Genomic DNA, 19,451 nt, shown 5'->3' on the forward strand with positions numbered 1-19,451 from the left:
GCAGACCGTCTGACTCAAATTAAAATGAATCAATCCTGGATTGGAAACGACTACGCAACACTCCCGGGACCCCAACCAAGTAACATGAACAATGAACATCTGTGATGGGTTAGCGTTTCCGGTCCCTGTTTATTGAACCTCTCATCTGTATTACATTTATAACTGCATGGCGACAAAATGCAAATTGCTATCCGCACGCTTCTTGTCCTCATGCAAGGCCTGGGTTGTTGTGTCTCAAAGCGTGGCCTTCTCCTCCTGCGCCACCCTCCTCCTGTTCCATCACGTGTGCTGCTGCTGGGTTAGCGTTACCGGTCCCTTTTCCTGGAACCTCTTATCTGTATTACATTTATGACTGCATGCCGACAAAAAGCATGTTACCTGTGCAAAGAAAACAGACATTTCCCGCATTTAAAAGACAGTTTTCCCTTTGAAACTTTAAAATCGATTTTCTCAAAAACTATAAGCTCTTTTTGCTAAAAAAAATTTTCCTCTTGTACCCATTCCCAAGGTGCACATACCCTGTAAATTTGGGGTATGTAGCATGTAAGGAGGCTTACAAAGCACGAAAGTTCGGGTCCCCATTGACTTCCATTATGTTCGGAGTTCGGCTCGAACACCCGAACATCGCGACCATGTTCGGCCCGAACCCGAACATCTAGATGTTCACCCAAGACTACACGTGACCCGTTCGGCCAATCACAGCGCTAGCCGAACGTTCGGGGAACGTTCGGCCATGCGCTCTTAGTTCGGCCATATGGCCGAACAGTTTGGCCGAACACCATCAGATGTTCGGCCGAACTCGAACATCACTGTTTGCCCAACACTACACTCCAGCACTGCCATACATATGCTATAGAACGCCTTCAGTGCAGTGGAGTGGCAATAGGGGATGTATAGGTTGAGACCGCACCAGGGCCCTTGAGCCAGAGATGCCCATCAGAGGCCCTCCTTCAAAGGCAGTATTGGCACTTAATTGGTCCTGTGCTGGTAACGATCACTTCAATATAAGCTTTGAATAGTAGTAATAATTAACAATCAATTCCCCTTCCTCTGCTTACACCTTTAATACTGTGGATGTCCTTGGCAGGTTTTGGTGCGCCATATCAATGGTTCTGTATAGTGTGCCCGGGGGCCCAATGAAAAACTGGCACTGGGGCCCAAAGTTCTTTAGCTACGCCACTGCTGTAGCATATAAACGAGGCTTCAAGGACACCTAAACTGAGAAGGAAATGGAATTTTCCTTTCAAAATAATACCAGTTGCCTGGCTGTCCTGCTAATCCCGTGTCCCTAATGCTTTTAGCCACAACCCTGAACAAGCATGCAGATCAGGTGCTCTGACTGGAGTCAGACTGGATTAGCTGCATGCTTGTTTTTTTCAGGTGTGTGATTCAGCCACTACTGCAGCCAAAGAGATCAGCAGGACTGCCAGGCAATTGGTATTGTTTAGAAGGAAACATCCATAACCCTCTCAGTATAGGTTACCTTTTCACAATTCATTTTGACTGATTTTGATTATACTTTGTCAGGACTTTTATTTTTTTGTGGCTTTACACTCAAAGGATTGTCATATTTGGGGGATGCGACACTCCATCATACTGATATCAACAGGGGTGCCAGAAGTATAAAATATATTATATACCACCACCTGCCCCCGCCAAACTAACCGGCAGCCTTGGCTCACTGATCAAATCAAACAGATGAAAAGGCACTCCAGGGTGGCAGAAAGGTGCTGGAGAAAAAGCACTGCTGTAGAGGACTTCAATCACTATAAACAAACTATGCAGGAGCTCAGGGATGCCCTCACCTCTGCTAAGCAGTCTTATTTCTCCTCACTCATCTCCTCACAGTCCCACAACCCAAAACAATTGTTCAACACCTTTAACTCCCTACTTCGTCCCCCACCTCCTCCCCCTTCCACATGTCTGTCAGCCGACGACTTTGCATCATACTTTACAAGCAAGATTGATGCAATACGTAATAGCTTCAACACACAATCATTTTTACCAGCTCAACCGTCACCTATAAATTCCTTCTGTCCGCCTGCACTCTCGCCCACCACTAACTGCCTTCCCCCCGCTCCACACGACCACTCTCCCACTCTAACATCTTTCACCACACTAACTGAACAGTGTCTTTCCTCACTAATCTCCAAAGCGCATCTCACTACCTGTGCCCTGGACCCCATTCCCTCTCATCTAATCCCCCAGCTTTCCTCCTCCTTTAATCCCGCTCTAACAACTCTATTCAACCTCTCTATCTCCACTGGCACTTTTCCTTCCTTATTCAAACAAGCTATCATCACACCACTTATCAAAAAACCCTCTCTTGATCCAACTTCTCTATCCAACTACCGTCCTGTCTCTCTCCTCCCCTTTGCTTCTAAACTGCTGGAACGTCACATCCACTCAGAATTGTCTGCCTTTCTCTCTACCAACTCCTTACTTGACCCCTTTCAATCTGGATTCCGCACACACCATTCCACTGAAACTGTCCTCACGAAAGTTTCTAATGACCTACTGGTAGCTAAATCCAAAGGCCAGTTCTCTATTCTAATACTCCTTGACCTTTCCTCTGCCTTTGACACGGTTGATCATGCTCTGCTTCTGCAGACACTGTCATCTTTAGGAATCAAGGGACAAGCACATTCCTGGATCTCCTCTTATCTCTCTAGGCGCTCTTACACTGTCTCCTTCTCTAACACCAATTCCTCTCCACACCCACTGTCTGTTGGTGTACCTCAAGGCTCTGTTCTTGGACCACTTCTTTTCTCAATCTACACCCGTGGCCTGGGACAACTAATCAACTCTTTTGGCTTCCAGTATCACCTCTATGCGGATGACACCCAAATCTATCTCTCAGCTCCTGACCTGTCCTCACTACTATCCAGAGTTCCCGACTGTCTACGTGCCGTTTCTGCATTCATGTCCTCCCGCTTCCTCAAACTCAACATGACTAAAACGGAAATTGTGATTTTTCCACCATCGCTATCTACACCCCCACCAATTGCAACCATAACGGTAGACAACACACCAATAACCTCAACCACTAAGGCCCGCTGCTTGGGGGTTATACTTGACTCAGAGCTCTCCTTTAAACCTCACATTGCCTCATTAACCACCACCTGCTATTTCCAGCTCAAAAATATATTCCGTATCCGTCCCTTCCTCACACAAGAAGCCACCAAAATGCTTGTTCATGCCTTAATCGTCTCCCGCCTAGACTACTGCAATACCCTGCTCTGTGGCCTACCAAAAAACAGGCTAGCACCTCTCCAATCCCTTCTAAATTCAGCGGCCCGCCTCATTCACCTTTCCACACGCTCTTCCGATGCAGCCCCACTGTGCCGTTCTCTCCACTGGTTACCCATTACCCAGAGGATCCAGTTCAAACTCCTGACTCTAACATACAAATCCCTCCACGAGTTGTCTCCTCCATACATCTCCTCACTAATCTCAAGATATTGTCCCTCCCGCAACCTCCGCTCCTCCCAAGAAATTCTCCTGGCCTCTAAGCTGATCACCTCCTCTCATGCTCGCATACAGGACTTTACACGAGCATCATCCCTTATCTGGAACTCTCTTCCACAGCATGTACCTCATGCTCCAAACCTGGGCATCTTCAAACGCACTCTTAAAACACATCTTTTCAGACAAGCTTATAACATTCTATAGCCCTTATTTACTTCTCTGTCACAATGTAATCAGTGGCAAAGAATCACTGCCTCATCCATCCTCCACCCCTTTACCTAGTGTGTCCCCCACAACCCATTAGATTGTAAGCCCGCAAGGGCAGGGTCATCCTCCTAATGTTTACTGTTCTTGTAACAATATTTGTGCTGCTTGGAACTCTGCTGTACATTTGTTAGTTGTATCTATGTTCCCCCTGTCGTCTTATTGTGCTTTGTAAAGCGCTGCGGAATATGTTGGCGCTATATAAATAAAAAATAATAATAAAAAAATAATAATAATATTAAAAACAGTTTAAAGGGCGGTAGCGGTGGACTTACCTTCAAATAAGGACACAAACAGTCTCATTCAAAGAACAATAACTTTATTCGGACACAACCCCATTGTGCGACATGTTTCGTGGGAGAAAACCCGCTTCCTCTGGCAACATAAATTGGAGTGCCTGAGAACCAGTCTCAGTGAGATTGCGCCACCGTCATACGTTCTGATCATAAGGTGGTTGTTTTAGTGCTTACCCACCCATGTGAATGCAGTAGTTTAGTTATCCCACATTTTTGTTTTTCATACTACACCATGTTCTCTCTCGGCTTGTCCCTGTGTTTTGTTTCTGGGGTTTCCTCCCCTTTATTTGCGCTCTATATCACACTAGGAATATGAAGAGAGTGGCGCGGTGGCGCTATAACTGAAGTGTAAGGAGTCTATGGGCTTAGCGGTCAGGATACCGCACTGAGTGGCCAGATAGGCAGCCCACACTGTGCATTTGTGACATTCCTGTGACATGACAGGATCATCAGCCAGCACTTGCCTAATCTCCCTCTGGAAGGCATTCTCTGTGTCGCTGCTATTAAGCTTTAATATACCGCAGCTGAGATATGATGACAGAATGCCTGCTCCCAGTGTTTCCAATCCTCTTCAGTACAAAAATCATGTTGTGCGGTTCTATCACTCTGCAGTTTAGTGTCATCTGTAAAAGGGATTATCCCTTATCTTGTGCTGCTCCACTTATGACCCAATAAGCTCTCTCTCCATTTGCTATTGTTTGTCTCTCCTGAGCCACCGTAGCCTTCAAGGGGTTCTGTCGAAGGTTTAAAAAACAAAAACCTGAAAGTTACCTGGGGCTCCTATCGGCCCCCTGCAGCTGTCATGTCCCGCGCCATCCTCCTACGATTCTCTGTTCCCCGCCGCCGGTCCCGATCTACTTATTCGTCTAACTAGATGAATACTGCGCGTTCCCGTTCGTCTCTCTAGGAGCTTACTACGCAGAACCTCATACTGCACCTGCGCAGTAAGCTCCCAGAGATGCGAGTAGGAGCGAGCATGCAGCCGCAGTTGTATTAAAATGATAATTAGCCCGGGACCGGCGGTGGGGAACGGTGGATCGGAGGAGGACGGTGATTCTCCGCCCCTTCGCATTGCACCGCAACGCCAAAATATCAATTCATATGACCTGTGACAGAGTGTGCCAACAGGGTCATATGAATAGCGACGCCCCCCGCACGCCCTTTGCTGACCCTCGCCCAGTGACCTACTCTCTGCTGGACAGGAAGTACCCCACTGGGATTCCCGGTTCCCCCGTTGTATTTGCACATGCGCGCCACCGCCAACAAATACAAAATTTCTCTGTGCCCATTGACTTCCATGTATTCTGCTTCCGCTGTGCAAGTCCGCACGGTAATGTGCTGTTGACTTTGCGGTGGGTAGGCGGTGAATCGGACACAGTTAGTGTACTAGGCTCCATACACTTTATTTGCTGTTGCATTACCTTGCATGCAAAAAGGGTAACACAACACAAAATAAGTGTAAAAGGGGCCTGAAGAATTCTGGGTAAAAATATTTAAAAAAAGCCAATGTTTATTAAAAAAGAAAGACAGCTTAACTTCACCATAGATTAATGTGCTGTGCAGACAGAAAAGGATTAAGATGCCCTAGGCAAGATAGCAGTTTTTGCCCATCATATTACTTGGTGATAAGCCAATGTTTATCTTATCAGTACAAACACACCGCACTCTTCAATCCTGTGACCCCCACTACAAAGGCCCACAGATCATCCCTGGAATATAATCACAGAAAGCCACATATAGTGCTGAATAACGTTTTGTAAGAGGGACCCTTTTCACCACTCCTTGCACTCCACCGGGATGTGCCCACCAATGGGGTTGGCAATCGTACACCCCCCTTTGGGTATGCACTCACCGTCAAGATACTTGTATTCTAGCACATCAGTACTCAAAGTACTTCTCCACGTGTGTCCGTCCCGTCCCGCAGAGTTATGGGTCCAGCATCTTGCAGTTGTCTTTCTCCTTTTCACAGAAGCTGACAGGGGCCAGTCCGGGCAGATAGAAGGCGGTGGCGCAGCCACAGAGCAGCAGCAACACAGCAGCCGGTAGACCACTCATCATTCCTCTCCCTGTGTTGATGCTGCTCTGTGGCTGCGCCACCGCCTTCTATCTGCCCGGACTGGCCCCTGTACTAGAATACAAGTATCTTGACGGTGAGTGCATACCCAAAGGGGGGTGTACGATTGACAACCCCATTGGTGGGCACGTCCCGGTGGAGTGCAAGGAGTGGTGAAAAGGGTCCCTCTTACAAAACGTTATTCAGCACTATATGTGGCTTTCTGTGATTATATTCCAGGGATGATCTGTGGGCCTTTGTAGTGGGGGTCACAGGATTGAAGAGCGCGGTGTGTTTGTACTGATATCGGTGTATCAAACAGCGGTGACTTTGATTGAGCTGCGAGCCCCTGGTTAAGTGGTTTTCCTTTGGAGCGCAATCTTTTCTAATTGGATATAATGTTTATCTTATGCTAGGTACACACTATAAGATTTTCTGGCAGGTTTACTGTCATATCGACTATTTCCAACATGTTCGGTCTGATTTCCGATCGATTTCCCATAGGGGTGAACAGAAAATGACCGGAAATCGATCGGAAATCCGATCGGACATGTTGAAAATAATCAATCTGACAGTAAATCTGCCAGAAAATATCATAGTGTGTACCTGTAAAGGTATATACATTCCATAGGAACTCAACCCTCAGCGGAAACTTTTCCAGAGATGCATTTTATTTCATGTCATGTACACAGCGGTGTTACATAGCATAACATAACCAGCACCGCGTTTTGGGTGGGTTGCCCTTTCTCAAGTGCTTAGTTTCCCTCACAGGATTTCAAAATTTTATAGGAACACTGAACCTCACCACACCCAACATTAGGGGGCGGGTCCATGGCATCATTACTTCATTTAACCTTTAGAACAGCCATTCTTACAAAAAAAACCACTTGAGACTGAAGTCTTCATTCAAGCCTCCCAGTGACTGCGTACCCAGTCTGTCAATCCACCAGGCTTCCCGGAGTTCCCTCACATAATCCCTGCCTTCTTGCCTCTGGACTACCTTCAGGACTTGCCAACGTAGCTGACTGACATTGGCCTCATTCACTAAGCTTTATCAAACACGTTATCAAACATTTGATAATTTACCTGATGGGTAAAATCTAATTTGGACTTCAGTAAGGTGTTATATATTTATTGAATGTTTCATCGATAAAACGTTCAATTAATACATAACACCTTAATGAATTCAAAATTAGATTTTACTCATGAGGTAAATTATCAAACGTTTGATAAAGTGTTTGATAAAGCTTAGTGAATTAAGGCCAGTGTCCATACTCGACAAATTGTCTGCCAAGCGGAGGATCCTTTCTTTTGTCAGCCTGTTCGCCCTCTGTGACCTTTTTGGGTTTTTTAATATTACTTTTATGTTCATTTAAAGTGGACCCAAATTAAAAATACAAGATTTCAGAAATAAAATCTATTTTCTAAACTATAATAATAAATATCAGCCTTTTTTCAGCTTCATGATGACAAATATAAAATATTTTACATTTATTGGAGGAACCCCTCCCTTCCTTTCATATTGCCGGGACAGAATCCGGCAAACTGGTGGAGTAAATGGTGTCCAGCAATGGAGGAATTGCTAATGGCTGCCCCCAGTATAACCCTAGTTATGAAAAGAGAAGGGTGAAAAGCATGCACTGAAATGCTCATAGGTTTGAAGGAGTGTTTATTTATCTTTGTATGTGTCAGAGTGGTGCAACTAAATATTTTTAATTTAAAAAAATGTTTGGTTTGGGTCCGCTTTAACCTTGTTTTAATGTCCCCTGTGGTTTGTCCCACTACTTTGTGTTAGAAAGTACCTGTAAAGGTAGCCGTACATCTAATGATTCTGATTCAACCGACAAAGCGATCGACTTTATTAAGGAATCAAGTTTAGTATGGTTGATCGAAAGTTGATCGACTAGTAATCCACACACTACAAACGATATCCTACGTGATTCACCTTCACAATCGATCTGACTGATGTTGTGTCTCCTCTCCACGCTCTGAATGCAAAAATCGATCGAACGACAATTAAACAACTGATTCCTATGCGATCGACCAATATCTTGCATCCTGCTCGATCGAGTAAGCTGATCGATTCGACATGAAATCAGCCACTTTTTATCATTTGGGAATTCTGGAACACACTTGATTCCTTCGATCATTTTATCGAAGCGAATGGTCAATCGTACTGCAAAATCGCTAGATGTATGGGCACCTTAAAACCCAACTTTTGAGCCAAGTTTTTGTATGCATTTAATGGATAAATATATTAAATGAGTCCAATTGGACAATGGAATGCTAGTAATTCTGTTTGGCATACAAGTTTAATAAAGTTGAATACAGCTTAGAATATTGCTAGTCATACAGGGGTCGATTATGGTCCAATGTGCTGATCAGTCACTATCTAATTTGAATTTGATTCGATAGTGATCCTACCCTACAGGTAATTTAAAGCGGAACTGAACTCAGCATTTCCTCTCTGCTCTAATAGATATGCAACTGCATAATAACCTTTAAAGGAAAACATTCTTTGTTACAGCTGATACAAATCCTGCAATAAATCTACCGTGTGTCTACTTCCTGCTTTCAAGGAAGCAGACATAGGGCAAACATTTTGTGTTTACAAATTAGCGGCTCTGCCAAGGCAGCCGGATGTCACAGCTAAGAGAGCAAATTACAGTTTGTGATGAGTCACAGATAAGGGGGAATTAGACAGGCTAAACTCTCTAAATACATACAGGGTGCATCTCTCTGTTTTCCTTCTGTCCTGTGCAAGAGTTCAGGTATACTTTAACTAGTACTTGTGCTAGTAGAGTAATGTGTGCGTTGTACAATTAGCACAACCCGTGTTACCTGCGTAAAGGTGGCCATACATTACTTAATGGTCACCAGATCGACCATCAGATACAGTAGATCAGTGATGGCTAACCTTGGCACTCCAGCTGTGACAAAACTACACATCCCATCATGCCTCTGCCTCCCCAAATTATGCTCAGAGCTGTCAGAGTATTGCAATGCCTCAGGCCAGGATTTACATCACAGGAGCCTATAGGCACAGACAGAGCAGGGACAAGGTCCTCCAGCACCCAAGGCTGAGACACCAAAGTGCGCCCCTCCATCCCTCCAACCTCAGCTGTCACACATGGATTGCTATTAGACTAAGAGGGCCACAGGGCCCACAACCTCCCCAACACCTTAATATCTAGTTATCTGGCTTGCAGTCACTGCTATGTATCCCCTTTTCTTATTTCTTTCTGCTTCATACACAATTAGGAATGACAGCTGAATGAATTGTGCACCCCCTCCTACACTGCGCCCTGAGGCTGGAGCCTCTCCAGCCTATGCCTCGGCCCGGCCCTGGGCACAGATGTCTTGGCACCCTAGACTTTGTCCTCCTTGAACCGACAAACCCCACCGAACTACACGGCAATGGAGCTGGCTGGCCCAGCTGTCACTTCTTCCTTACTTCCCTTGCCCATCATAGGTAGCTACAGGTGCCCCTTAGTATTAGGTGACCAGAAGTACCCTTAATATTAAGTAGCTAGTGGTGCCCCCAAGTATGAGGTAGCTAGATGTGTCCTCAACTGAAGGGAGATCTGGTCAGTGGAATGCCGAGAGCTGGGTGTGTAATCTCTCATTTACACTCTGCTCAGGGCTCTACATAGGTAAGGCAGGAGGGAGGCGCTCGGGGAAGGAAGTGAGCCACCTTTCCATCCTCAGGCGCCTGTAGGCAGCCACGTGCCTACAGTGCCTTATGGTAAATCCGGCCCGAATCCAGCACAGCCTGAGTACCAGGGTTAGCCATCCTTAAAATAGATCCTTCTCTCATTGAATCTAATAGTAGAGAGATCCACTACTTGCCCACACAGACAATTTCACCATGAAATCTATTGGAAATCTATTATACTACCGCTGCTGCCTGTCAGACTCCCAGGTCTCCCCCAGGGCCAGGGCTCCAACGTGCCCCAGCGTAGCTCCGCCCATTACAAGTGGAATGGGAGAGGCGCAGCTGCACTTGGAGGTGGAGCCTCAACATATTTGTCCTAGGGGTGGAAGAGTATAAATCTGGCCTTGCTCTCCCCCCATATCATACATACCCCATGGCAGTGATCCCAAGAGATCCATGGCACTTTTGGGCACTCTAGATGGAAAATGGGTGTGGCCATGGTGTGGGTGTGGTTATGGGTGGAGCCAAATTTACATGAATTTACAGCAGTCTAAGTAGGCTAGCCCAGCAAAATGTTGGATGAAGCCCCCTCTCCATTAATAATAAAACAAAAACAAAAATGCTACATCTCACATAAATAGGCAGTGTCACTCAACAGAAAGGCATCACAGCGCCCAGCATGGCACCACAGCACCCAGTATGCCCACATAAAGGCACCACAGCATAACCCTCGATTGATGCACCACAGCTCCCAGCATGCCAGCCATTGAGGCACCACAGTTGACTCTGTCTAGGGAACATCCGGGTCACCCCAGAATAGATCCGGGGCATGTGCCTAGCAACGCCCCTGCCCCATGGGCTTTGCGGAATGTTGCAGGCTCACTTGCTTGCTGGCTTGCTTCCTCCTATGTCCTGTGTCTTCTCTTCATTGCTATTGCCCGCCTGTACCCCATAACCCCACTGGCTGTCCCCCGTGACATCAGAACATGTGGTGGGGTCACGTGGTACAGGTGCCCATCGGCAATGAGGAGAAGACACGGGACACAGGAGGAGGTGCGCCAGCCATCAGATGCAATGCTCCACACAGCCTGGGGGTGCAGTACACATCACATAAGGGGGCAGACCAGGGGTACTTCAGGGAATTGAATGCAGCTGCCACCATATATCTGACCCAGCCTGATATCTTTGCAGCATACCCAATCAATCGTTTTTTTTGCCATAAATCAATTGAAATGACAATCAGGCAGCTATGTTGATACTCAATTTGTGGCATCAATATCTGAAGGTAGAGTGATATGCTAGCTGCCATATTTATGCTTGTTAAGGGGCTATGGCTAAAAGTATTAGAGGCAGAGGATCAGCAAGATAGCCAGGCAACTGTTATTGTTTAAAAGTAAATAAATATTGCAGGGGCCTGTCAGTTATCATTATGATTGAATCTGGCAGAGATTGATGCTGCAAATAGAGTAATGTCTGACTAATGGCTTAAAGGGCAACTGAAGAGGAGGCTGCAATATTTATTTACTTTTAAACAATACCAGTTGCCTAGCTATCTTACTGATCCTCTGCCTCTAATACTTTTAGCCATAGCCCCTGAACAAGCATACAGCAAATCAGGCAAGATTAGCTGCATGCTTGTTTCTGGTGTGATTCAGACACTGTTGTAGCCAAATAGATCAGCAAGACAGCCGAGCAACTGGTATTGTTTAAAAGGAAATAAATATGGCAGCCAGCATATCAATCTCCCTTCAGTTCACCTTTAAAGAGAAACCGTGAGCAAGAATTGAACTTCATCCCAATTGCTTTTCATCCCAATCAGTAGCTGATACCCCCTTTCCCACGAGAAATCTTTTTCTTCACAAACAGATCATCAGAAGGCTCTGTATGGCTGATATTGTGGTGTAATCCCTCCCACAGTATGATGTCAGGACGATGGTCCTGACCGTTTCCTGTATGTGAGCCTTGTTGCATTGTAGTAAATAGCTGTTTACAACTGCCAAAAAAAGCAAGCAGCATCTCCTTCCACAGACATCACCTGCCAGCAGTAAAAATGTCGCCACGTGATAAATGTCAGAATGTAAATCAGAGAGAGGAAAGATTTTACAATGGGCAAACACTGACTAAATCATTTATACATAATTATTGTAAAATGAAGCACTTTTTATGACATTATTTTCACTGGAGTTCCTTTTTAAAGAGAAACCGTGACCAAGAATTTAACTTCATCCCAATCAGTAGCTGATACCCCCTTTTACATGAGAAATCTATTCCTTTTCACAAACTGATCATCAGGGGGCTCTGTATGGCTGATATTGTGGTGAAACCCCTCCCACAAGAAACTCTGAGGACCCTGGTCTTGGCTGTTTCCTGTCTGTGAACCTTGCTGCATTGTGGGAAATAGCTGTTAATAGCTGTTTCCAACTGCCAGTAAAAGCAAGCAGCAGCTATATCACCTGTCAGCAGTAAAAATGTCACCATGTGATAAATGTCAGAATGTAAATCAGGGATTTAAAAGATTTGACAATGGGCAAACACTGACTAAATCATTTATACATAATTATTTTAAAAATGAAGCACTTTTTTATTACATTACAGTGGCTTGCAAAAGTATTCGGCCCCCTTGAAGTTTTCCACATTTTGTCACATTACTGCCACAAACATGAATCAATTTAATTGGAATTCCATGTGAAAGACCAATACAAAGTGGTGTACACGTGAGAAGTGGAACGAAAATCATACATGATTCCAAACATTTTTTACAAATCAATAACTGCAAAGTGGAGTGTGCATAATTATTCACCCCCCTTTGGTCTGAGTGCAGTCAGTTGCCCATAGACATTGCCCGAAGAGTGCTAATGACTAAATAGAGTGCACCTGTGTGTAATCTAATGTCAGTACAAATACAGCTGCTCTGTGACGGCCTCAGAGGTTGTCTACGAGAATATTGGGAGCAACAACACCATGAAGTCCAAAGAACACACCAGACAGGTCAGGGATCAAGCTATTGAGAAATTTAAAGCAGGCTTAGGCTGCAAAAAGATTTCCAAAGCCTTGAACATCCCACGGAGCACTGCTCAAGTGATCATTCAGAAATGGAAGGAGTATGGCACAACTGTAAACCTACCAAGACAAGGCCATCCACCTAAACTCACAGGCCGAACAAGGAGAGCGATGATCAGAAATGCAGTCAAGAGGCCAATGGTGACTCTGGATGAGCTGCAGAGATCTACAGCTCAGGTGGGTCGATAGGACAACTATTAGTCGTGCACTGCACAAAGTTGGCGTTAATGGAAGAGTGGCAAGAAGAAAGCAATTGTTAACAGAAAGCATAAGAAGTCCCGTTTGCAGTTTGCCACAAGCCATGTGGGGGACACAGCAAACATGTGGAAGAAGGTGCTCTGGTCAGATGAGACCAAAATGGAACTTTTTGGCCAAAATGCAAAGCGCTATGTGTGGCGGAAAACTAACACTGCACATCACCCAGAACGCACCATCTCCACTGTCAAATATGGTGGTGGCAGCATCATGCTCTGGGGTGCTTCTCTTCAGCAGGGACAGGGAAGCTGGTCAGAGTTGACGGGAAGATGGATGGAGCCAAATACAGGGCAATCTTGGAAGAAAACTTCTTGGAGTCTGCAAAAGTCTTGAGACTGGGGCGGAGGTTCACCTTCCAGCAGGACAACGACCTTAAACATAAAGCCAGGGCAACAATGGAATAGTTTAAAACAAAACATATCCATGTGTTAGAATGGCCCAGTCAAAGCCCAGATCTAAATCCAATCGAGAATCTGTGGCAAGATCTGAAAACTGCTGTTCACAAACACTGTCCATATAATCTGACTGAGCTGGAGCTGTTTTGCAAAGAAGAATGGGCAAGGATTTCAGTCTCTAGATGTGCAAAGCTGGTAGAGACATACCCTAAAAGACTGGCAGCTGTAATTGCAGCAAAAGGCGGTTCTACAAAGTATTGACTCAGGGGGCCGAATAATTACGCACACCCCACTTTGCAGTTATTGATTTGTAAAAAATGTTTGGAATCATGTATGATTTTCGATCCACTTCTCAAGTGTACACTACTTTGTCTTGGTCTTTCATGTGGAATTCCAATAAAATTGATTCATGTTTGTAGCAGTAATGTGACAAAATGTGGAAAACTTCAAGGGGGCCGAATACTTTTGCAAGCCACTGTATTTTCACTGGAGTTCCTCTTTAAGTCCTGGTAAAATTGTCATGCACAAGTCTTTAGAAAATCAGCCCCGTGGACTGTCGTGGTCTTGCTTTTACAATCTTAGCACTTGATGTATATAGTCTGTAATGATTATGTGCAGGGGTTCAGCTAGGACCAGGCGAACTAAGCAGGTGCTTGGGGCCTCACTCACAGCAAGGGCCTGCAAGGCTGTACCGACTGTGACATGTGCGACCGTCCCTGCCTCCCCATCGTTCACACACAGACCTCAGACCAGCGACAATGTGAGTGTAGAGCAGCTCTCCTTTTTTTGGGTCACTACCAATCTGCAGGGGTCTGTCAGTGTTGAGGATGGAGAGCTAGAAAGACATTACATTCCCACTGACACCAATGCCCTATACTGGGCATGGGTGGCTATCTATATTGGGGGGATGATGACACCTGGACCACCTATACTGGGGGGAGGTGTATCATTGGCTACCTACCTATACTGGAGGACTACCTATTTGTGTGTGTGTGTGTGTGTGGGGGGGGAGATATAGATAGGGGGGGGGGGGCATAAATTATATGTGCCGCTTGGGGCCACAAAAACCTTAGCAGTGATGGAAGAGAGTTCTCTGTACACGCAGATAGGCAGTATAACAAGTTAGAACTCTTTACTGAAGAAAAACAAGTAGAGGCATATCCATACCTCCCAACTTTTTGAGATGAGAAAGAGGGACACTTAAGCCACACCCCTGATCACGCCCCCACCACACCCCTAGTCACACATACCATACAGATTTGATAAGAAAAATATTTTGTTTTATAATTCAAACGACACTGGTCCTTACTATCCTCTTTCATTTTCCTTCATATTAACATTTTAAAATTAGTAATATATCAATTTAAAGGATGGGAATAAAGTTTCAATCAAATAAAGAGTCAATTAAACACATTTTTCAGTAGAGAAATATATATATATATATACAGTATATATTCATATAGAAAGAGGGACAAATGAGGAGGACAGAGGGACAGGGCTCCCAAAGAGTTGGGAGCTATGGCATATCATACACCACCATCAGGAAATGCAGCTTACTTAGAACAGAGAGAATACAGAGTAAATATAAGAAATAACAATCCCATAAAGATTACCATCACATTTTACACACAGTGACATCTTGTGGTTGTTTAACTATACTGCTGTGAGAGATCGCGGAAAAGCCGCCGCATGTGCTACTGAGGAGGCAGCTGATTCCGCGTCCAGTGCGGCGGTTTGCACGCGGAAGCGTGTGTCTGGTGGCAGGGCAGAACGCGGAAAAGCCGCCGCATGCAACAACAGTAAGGCGGCTGGTTCCGCGTCCAGCGCGGCGGTTTGCACGCAGCAGAGTGTGTCTGGTGTGGCTGAGTCTGTTAGTGCACATAGGCTTAGGAATACACGCGCGCGCGCGCTGAGAGGCAGAATTCTTATACTAAGCAGGAAGAGTCAGCTGACCACGCCGATCAGCTGAATCCAGAGCAGGATACTATTGGTTGAGCAATTAGGGGTGGTGCTGGAGAACACTACTCCATATATAGTTTCTGCTGGTCACTTGCAAGTTGTCTGCCGTTGCGATCACTACGTGGAAGTCAGATCCACGTCAGATCCTTCAGTGTGTTTGAACCAGGTGGACCTGGGAATTCACACTTAGCCAGATTATTTGAATTGTATTCTGTTTATGCTTAAGCTAGTTCCAGAGTGTAGAGACCAAGGACCTCACACCCAGCTTAGGGAACTGTGTTATCATCTGTGTTATACTTTAAGCTAGTTCCAGGGTGTAGAGACCAAGGACCTCACACCCAGCTTAGGGAACTGTACTACCATCTGTGTTATATTTCAGACTAGTTCCAGGGTGCTGAGACCATGGACCTCGCACCCAGTCTAGGGAACTGTATTATCATCTGTGTATACTTCAGACTAGTTCCGGGGTGCTGAGACCAAGGACCTCGCACCCAGAATAGGCATTGTTTGTTATATGTTATGACTTATAGCTTTTCCGACTACTCCTCTGTCTTCTGATTCGGTACCTCGCATATCTGATATTCCGTTGCCAGACCCTGCTTGCCTTGGATACCGAATCAGCCTTCTGTCTTTGTACTTTATCTGTCAGTGTGTTGCCGACCAGGCGAGGCCGACCTTGAGAGCTATTTCTCCTGTTAAGAGATAGTCTCCAGACCAGATAGTGACATCCACCGTCAGGTGTCACTCACTCTCTGGCCTTCCCTATCCTCAGCCTGACTCCACCCCTTGGAGAGTCTCAGGCTGCTTGAAGGTTCCTGTGCTCTCAGAGCAGTGTCTCTTCACTGTCAATTATCACCTGCTCAGCAGGTGTGTTACTCAAAGTATTACTGTTACACCAAACACTCACATACCTATAGGTGTCCACAGGGCCGGTTTAAGCAACAATGGGGCCCCAGGGCAAAATAAACCTGGGGGGCCCCCCCAACATATACCACGGAACAAAAATCGGCATTAGGGGACCTTTTTTGCAGCTGGTATAGTCAGGGTGTGAAATCCCAATCGGTCGGAGCTCCACATTCTGGCTATCCCAGCCTGCATGGGGGACAAGGGGTTAAAAAGTTTCAGGAGGGGGGACCCCACATCATTTTTTTTTTTTTAATTCCCACACTGTAGACATAAAATTTTTTTTGGGAAAATAGGAAAAAATGCCAGGGATCTTCATACAGCCATATTGCAGCTGTATAGCGTTCCCTGGCCAAAGCGCTGCGGCTGCGTATAGACCCCCTGGAAACCCCGTCAGGAAATTTATTGCGCTTTCGTTTGATGCATGTAAAATTACACTACCGTTTGCTACTAAAAGTGACATTTACCGCATTTAAACGTATACTTTTTTCCTTCGAAACTTTAAAATCGATTTTCTCAAAAACTATAAGGTCTTTTTGAAAAATTGTTTTTTCCTCTTATTCCTAATGATCTCCTTAACATATCCTGCAAATTTAGGGTTTCTAGCATTTAAGGTGGATTTGCTATTAACCATAAAAGTCGGCAGGTTTTTAAATGTGTATTTTTCTCCTTTGAAACTTCAAAATCGATTTTCTCAAAAACTATAAGGCCGATTTGAAAATTTTTTTTTTCCTCTTGTAGCCACTGGGGGCCCCTACAAGCTCTGGGGCCCTGGGGCAGCTGCCTCCTTTTCCTCTATGGTAGCGCCGGCCCTGGGTGTCCAGAGGTTAGCAATATATCTGTATTATCAGTGATTCTGCAGATCATCAATAATCAGGTATATATCTGCATTCTTGGTGATACTGCAGATCGCCAATAATCAGATTCTCTCTGCGTGCTGACACCAATCATTACAACTGCAGTTTAAGGTAATTATGTTGTTAAACCTCTAACAAGCAGCACCCCTGATTATGTATATTTTGCTATCTTTCAGGCCCAGCTCTCTGCCATGCATGCGGCTAGATTCCACTCCACCTCCAAGGCACCATCTCCCGTTTATCTGAAGACCTACAAGGATCCGCGAGAGGACAAGGACAGCAAATGCCACAACCACACCAAGATAAGCAAACTGTTATCCGTGGAAACCTCAGTGCCTGAGAGCAAAGGACAGAAAAAACGCTCCAATTCCATACAGGAATTCTCGGAATCCTTTGAGAAGCAGCTCCGATTCCGGACTAAGCGATCCACATCACTGGTAGGTGGTCGGCAAAAGGCAGCAGGAGGAATAGAACTTTTTTAGCCTGTTGAGTTTACGTGAACTTACAAATGTCATACAAGAATTAAACAAACAAACAAACAAAAAACAAACAAACAAACAAATCACATTTGAAATTTGTATTTATAGGAGTTTGGAAATATCCCCCCAAAATAAATAAAAATTATGGTAAATACAGTATAAAATGTTGAATGAATTATTTATTTGTAAAACCTAAAAAATGCTCATTCACACTATGTTAATAATTCACAAAACGTATCATGAATTCTGTCCTTAAAGCGGATCCGACATGAAAAACTAACTATAACAAGTAACTTGTCTATATATCTTATCTAAAGTTTAGATAGTTTACACAGCAAATCTAGCTGCAAACAGCTTCATCAGAATATGATTATTTCTTCCTGTGATACAATGAGAGCAGCCATGTTGTTTGTAAACATTACACACAGGCAAGCTTATCTGTATCTTGAGCAAAAAAACCTAATCCCCCCTCCTCCTTCCTCCTCCCTCCTCCCCGCTGCCTCTGAAATCTCTGCCTAGTAATACCTCCCCCTCCTCCTGCCCAGACTGAGCTCCCATGAGCCCTTGCTACTGTCTGAAAGTGCCTTGGCTCTCTGAAAACCCGTGGGAGTGGCTTGTTTAGTTAATAGGGAATTAGAGTATTAAAACAAAAACAAAAAAGTATTTGGCTTGAGGAATGCCCTATAAACAATAGGAAAGGAACACAATTATGCAATGTGTAAAAGTTCATCGGATCCACTTTAAAGAGACACTGAAGCAAAAAAAAAATTATGATATAATGAATTGGTTGTGTAGTAGGGATAATTACTCGAACATTAGTAGCAAAGAAAATAGTCTCATATTTTTATTTTCAGTTATATCGTTTTTATTTATCACATTGCATCATTCTCTAATATTTGTAGTTTACACACTACTCAGCATTCTAAAGGATATTACAGAACAGGCGAGTGAACTTTTGAACTGTTCTCTGCAGGAAAAAAAACAATACAGTGCCAGACACTTGTGATAATAAGCTTCAGAAGACAGAGCTCTCTGCAACTGAAAGCTCAATGGAGCTCAATGGCTCTTTTGCATAGATAACAACTGGAGTTTCTTAACTCTTCCTGCACTGGTAACAATATTAGACTTGCTCTGCTCCTAATGCTTTATTTCTTAGCTGTACTACACATACAAATCGTTATATCATAATTTTTTTTCCGTTTCAGTGTCTCTTTAACCCTTTAGCCGCCAATTTATTTAGAGGCTTGCATAGTGCTCCAGGCCAATTTACTTTAGCACATTTTTTTATTTCTTCTTTGTTACATTTTCTTGCTTCTAATTAGTACTGCTGCAATGTGTATTTATGGCCACTGGTCAATAGGGGGCAGTGGGAGACAATAGCAGAGGACTTCTGATTTCAGTTTCTATATTTTCTGCTAGTAGAGAGAGATCAAAGCATACCAAGAATTTACAGCACTATGAGTTCTGCCAACTGAGGTGAAAAGCAGTGCACTTATCTCAAATGAGACAACTGTATTGAAGCTGTTCATGGGCTAAACATGGTACACACCTTCAATTTTGATAGGCCAATTGCTGACCAATTTTACCACCTTCATGTAGAGTAAGGGCCCGTTCTCACTATGGTCATTAGCGGGCGATTCCCACTTATCGCCGAAGCGTTAGCACTTTTAAAGCGCTAGTGCTATTCTAACCCTATGGCAGTGATCTCGCGCCGATTGCGGGCGATAAGCACCAATCGCAAAACGTGTTACCTGCAGCATTTTGCCGCGATTCTGGAGCGATCGTGGTACAATGCTTAACAAAGCAC

The 19,451-nt window shown here is 44.6% G+C and overlaps 1 protein-coding gene across 2 annotated transcripts in view; it reads left to right on the forward strand.

Moving 5' to 3' along the window:
- The window catches only part of LNP1 (leukemia NUP98 fusion partner 1), a 94,922-nt gene that overhangs the window by 7,764 nt on the left and 67,707 nt on the right, over positions 1 to 19,451 (forward strand). For both annotated transcript variants that reach the window (XM_068270698.1, XM_068270699.1), the window contains exon 2: positions 17,342 to 17,602. In XM_068270698.1, the coding sequence (XP_068126799.1) occupies positions 17,342 to 17,602 (261 nt within the window). The remainder of the gene's footprint in view (positions 1 to 17,341; positions 17,603 to 19,451) is intronic.

Source organism: Hyperolius riggenbachi, chromosome 2 (genome assembly GCF_040937935.1).
Source record: "Hyperolius riggenbachi isolate aHypRig1 chromosome 2, aHypRig1.pri, whole genome shotgun sequence".
In the NCBI taxonomy this organism is placed as follows: domain Eukaryota; kingdom Metazoa; phylum Chordata; class Amphibia; order Anura; family Hyperoliidae; genus Hyperolius; species Hyperolius riggenbachi.